The sequence below is a fragment of the Rhincodon typus genome, unplaced genomic scaffold (genome assembly GCF_021869965.1).
Source record: "Rhincodon typus isolate 14 unplaced genomic scaffold, sRhiTyp1.1 hic_rhity00007506, whole genome shotgun sequence".
Classification (NCBI taxonomy): domain Eukaryota; kingdom Metazoa; phylum Chordata; class Chondrichthyes; order Orectolobiformes; family Rhincodontidae; genus Rhincodon; species Rhincodon typus.
In genome coordinates this window covers 3,643-8,460 of record NW_025973144.1, presented here as the reverse complement: position 1 = coordinate 8,460, position 4,818 = coordinate 3,643, and the positions used below count along the sequence as shown (strand labels likewise).

At 39.7% G+C, this 4,818-nt stretch overlaps 1 protein-coding gene across 1 annotated transcript; it reads left to right on the top strand.

Moving 5' to 3' along the window:
• Positions 1-1,700: 1,700 nt before the first annotated feature.
• On the top strand, positions 1,701-4,541 carry LOC109935617 (AP-3 complex subunit beta-1-like; the record flags this gene model as incomplete). Its single annotated transcript, XM_048594264.1, has 4 exons — positions 1,701-1,752; positions 1,862-1,933; positions 3,627-3,689; positions 4,392-4,541. Coding segments are annotated over exons 1-4 (303 nt in total), but the record flags the coding sequence as incomplete, so codon positions are not given.
• Positions 4,542-4,818: the final 277 nt, after the last annotated feature.

Below are 4,818 nucleotides of genomic sequence, written 5' to 3'. Positions count from 1 at the left end.
TCTGCACCTCCCAGTCGCGAACCATTTCAACTCCCCCTCCCATTCCTCAGACGACATGTCCATCCTGGGCCTCCTGCAGTGCCACAACGATGCCACCCGAAGGTTGCAGGAACAGCAACTCATATTCCGCTTGGGAACCCTGCAGCCCAATGGTATCAATGTGGATTTCACAAGTTTCAAAATCTCCCCTCCCCCTACCGCATCCCAAAACCAGTCCAGCTCGTCCCTGCCTCCCTAACCTGTTCTTCCTCCCACCTATCCCCTCCTCCCACCTCAAGCCGCACCTCCATCTCCTACCGACCAACCTCATCCCGCCCCCTTGACCTGTCCGTCCTCCCTGGACTGACCTATCCCCTTCCTAACTCCCTACCTACACTCACCTTTCCTGGCCCCATCCCCGCCTCTTCGACCTGTTTGTTTCCTCTCCACCTATCCTCTCCTCTATCCCTCTTCTATCCGCCTCCCACTCTCTCCCTATTTATTTCAAAACCCCCTTCCCCTCCCCCTTTTCTGAAGAAGGGTCTAGGCCCGAAACGTCAGCCTCTCTGCTCCTATGATGCTGCTTGGCCTGCTGTGTTCATCCAGCCCTGCACCTTGTTGTCTCGGATTCTCCAGCAACTGCAGTTCCTACTATCTCTGATTCACTTTTACTTGAGTCCTTGAGCAATCCTTTAATAGGAGCTGATCCTTGGGATTCAGCTGGGACTATCCAGATCCTTAAAATCCACTTTTGTTAATGTACATCTCACATTCCCAAGGATTATCATTGACTAGGAACTTAACTGTGCTAGTCATATATACAAGGACTGCAAGAGGCCAGACATGGGTTGGAAACTCTAGCAAGGAACTCGCCCCTCGACTCACCAATCCCTGTCACTTTCTGCAAGGCAAAGTTAGGAGGGATGGAATGTTGTCCATTTATTTGGGTGAGTTCAGCTCCAATAATACACAGAAGCTTGAAACTGTCTAGGGAAAAAGTAGCTCGTTTGATCAGCATTCTGTTGACAACCTTAACTTTTCATTCCTTCCACTCTTGAACAAACAACCGTAGTTATGTACACCATGTATAAGATTGACTGTAGCAAGCTGCCTCTGACAGCTTGTGACCTGTACCATCTAGAAGAATGAGGGCAGCAGATGTATGAGAACACAACCATCTACAAGTTCCCTGCCAAATCACATGCCATCCTGACTTTATACTATACCACTGTTCCTTCGCTGTTACCATGTCATACACCTGGAACTCCTTTCCTAACACTGCTGTGTGTGCGCAAATACGAGATGGATCAAGATGATGACTCCCTACCATCTGTGTGAAAGTAATTTGGGATGAACCATAAAAGCTGCCCTTGTCTGCATGCTCATGTCCCATGATATAGTTGGAAGGAACCTCAGCCAATACTGATCACTTTAGAGTTGGGGGGTCAAAATTGACTCTAGGCCAGTCTGAAGTTGCATTTCCCCACTTAAAATGAATGGAGCTATTGGAGTGTACAAATCAGCATCTACAATGTGTGACTACAAAAAGTGAAGATCGTGAACCTGCCTCTGCAATTTGAAGAAAGTGATTGGAGCACTGGGCAAGAAATAGCTTTCCTCCCTCTCCAGGCTTACTCAAAGTGCCTATACTCACCATTCCCTGACCCTGAAAATTTTGCTGTTTGCTGATGCTGACCTTGTTTCTGTTCAATATGCAGGGAAGTGCAATACATTGTTTTGCAGAACATTGCAACAATGACTATACAAAACAAGGTATGTTTAAACTGGTTTTGATATAGACCAAGTTGTAAATGATCAATAGTTTTAGATTTTTTTTGTTTTTAAAGACTTTTGAAACTGGACAAATAATCTCTTTCCACAGGGGATGTTCGAGCCATATCTGAAAAGTTTTTACGTTCGATCCACTGATCCAACACAGATAAAAATTTTGAAGGTATGGCCTGTCATTTGACTGTCTGCTATTACTTCACCTTGCTTAAAACGTACAATTAGAATAGAGTTAATATGTGCAATAGACCTGGTCAATTTAGATCAACTAGAAAGAAATGTTCTAACAGTTCTCTGCTTGGAGTTGCAAATAAATCTTGCTGGTTAGATACAACTATTTGACATGTGTAATGTAATATTAAGTATAAATCAAGCAGTTGAAAAAAGTTGCTGTGTGCTGTTTGTAGTACCTCAAGTCAAGCGAACACTAAACTATAGATGGATTTGCTTAACTTGATCTAAAAACAAAAACTTTCTTTATTGACATTGACTTGATTCACTTCAAAGTTGATTTATATTTTTGGGTGCAGTGCAGGTTTCCTATCAAGAATACGTTTACCAAACATCATCATCAAAATGATTTTAAATGGCAGAGCAAGCTTGAGGGGCCAAATGGCCTACTTCTGTCCCATTTCTTATGGTTTTTGTGCAACATGTTTGACAAGTTGCCAATAGAATTTAAAATTCCTTTCTGGCTGGGACTAACTAAGAAGTTTAATGGTCCTTTTTGTTCACGAGAGCACTTACATTTGCAAATGGAGTTAAAAAAAACTGTTGCAACTGACTTAAACACCAACTGCTGGCTTTTAAAAATTCATTCTCGGGATGTGGGTGTCACTGGCTAAGCCACCATTTATTGCCCACTCCTAATTGCCAAGAGGCAGTTAGGAATCAACAATATTGTTCTGGGTTTGGAGTCGTCCATTAGCCAGACTAGGAAAGGAGGACCAGCATTGGTGAACCAGATGGGTTTTTACAACAATAGACACATGATCACCATTAGTTTAGTTTTTATTTCCAGATTTTTTTTGAATTCACATTTTATAATCTGCCATGTTGCTATTCAAAACTATTTCCCCTGAGTAAATTCAAGGTTCTGGATTAAAAAGCTCCTAAATCTACTTAGGCAACCTATCTCAATATTCATGCATTTTCATTTTCATGACAGTACAACAATATTTTTGAAAGTAGTCCTAATTATGGCTTTTGAAATTCTTAATATAACTTCTGGCAAAGGCTTCCATAAAATATTTCAACTCAAAATCATTTACCATTGAAAGTTATTCTGAGTTTTATTGGTAAAGATTTACATTGATTAGAAACCTTCAGTGAATGAGCAATGTTATCCAAATTATTTTTCTTTGTTAATTGTGATTCCTATACAATATAGACACCTTTTTTCCCTCGCCCATTGAAATGTGAACTAAACTAGCTAATACAAAAAAAATCTTGCAAAACCTGAGCCAATCTGTTTAGTTGGGACAAAATATTTTTTAACATTTGGTTATCTCCTTCCTGTTTGCCACCTGCCTTCAGTTTAGCGGAATGAGCATGCTTTATACTAAAAGTCAGCCTGTGTTTAACTGCTCACCTCCATTCTAAACAGCAGTGAATCAGTGCAATCCTGTTCAGGACTCTGGTAAAATCACTATTTTCTATCCCCCTCTCCCGACACTTAGTCTGCTGAGGAAGAAAATAACCACTTTACAGAAAATGCAGTAAATGTTCAGTAATTTCTTTACTTTTGTTTGCAAGTAGCAGAGTATTTGTGAATTTTACTCTCCTGTACTTGTATTAATGCATGGCCACAGTTCTTTTTGTTATTCCTTGAGATGAAGATATTTTCTTGTTCTATATAGCTCGAAATTCTAACAAACCTGACCAGTGAAACCAACATCTCTATAGTGCTACGAGAATTTCAGGTGGGTACAGTCACAATTATTGCCTGATTTGACTGACTGCATGTGATCCTTTTCACCTAATTTTTAATGTTGTGTTCAGGATATGGATCCTGAACACATGTAAAATGCTTGCCTTGTGTATGACTTGCTTGAATTTAATTTAACAGAGTAGTCTTCTGAAAGTTTCAGGTAAAGAAGTTCATTATAAACATGTATTTTCTGCCTGTTATATCTCCCATTCATGCATGTACCATTCCCCACTGGATGACAAAAAAGGTGATCTGTTCTCAGGATTCTACTGTTGCTGCTCTTGAAACAGATAGAAAATGGTTTGCAAAAGTTGATAGATCCGTAACTCTCGACATGAGGTAGGTAGGGTTAAACACACCTCTGCTTACTGCAGTCAGAGATTACCTGAGAACAGGAAATCGTAGCTGTGACACTCCATCCTGCCACTTGGTGGCAATGTGTCAATGCATCTCAGTTTTAATCAGTTACCCAACTTTAAGGTATTTTTAAGAATGTATTTCACATTCATTTAGCACATTGCTAAGTTACAGCATTTGAATTAGTATGTGAAGTTAATAATCAAAAATGACTTTTTCTTAATAAAATCCCTACACTTTCTGTGTAATGTTTTTGTCGTGGGGCAATAGGGTGTGCAGAGGTACACATCAATCTAAATAATTGGATTTTTCTTTTCCTATTTCTCTCCATGCTTAGACCTATGTGAAAAGTCAGGACAAGCAATTTGCTGCAGCCACAATTCAGGCAATTGGAAGATGTGCCACCAATATTTCTGAAGTTACAGATACGTGTCTTAATGGGTTGGTGTATCTGCTTTCTAACAGAGATGGTAAAACATTGTTTATTGCATGTTTACAGTTGATTTTAAAAAAAAAAACTCATTAATTTGAATGAACTCTAATTTCTTTTAGAAAAAGCGGCTTTTTAATTGAAATTAATGAGCTGTATCATTTCCTTGGAAGAATTCATTGTCCAAGCAAAATCATGCTGTGACACGGTACTCGGACTGATTTTTCATCAGAAGATAACGTTAGCTAGCTATTCTCTCCAATTAGAGCAACTGGTGACTCCCATATGCTGAAATACATTGCTTGTGATTAGGAGTTTACGATCCAGCATTTAG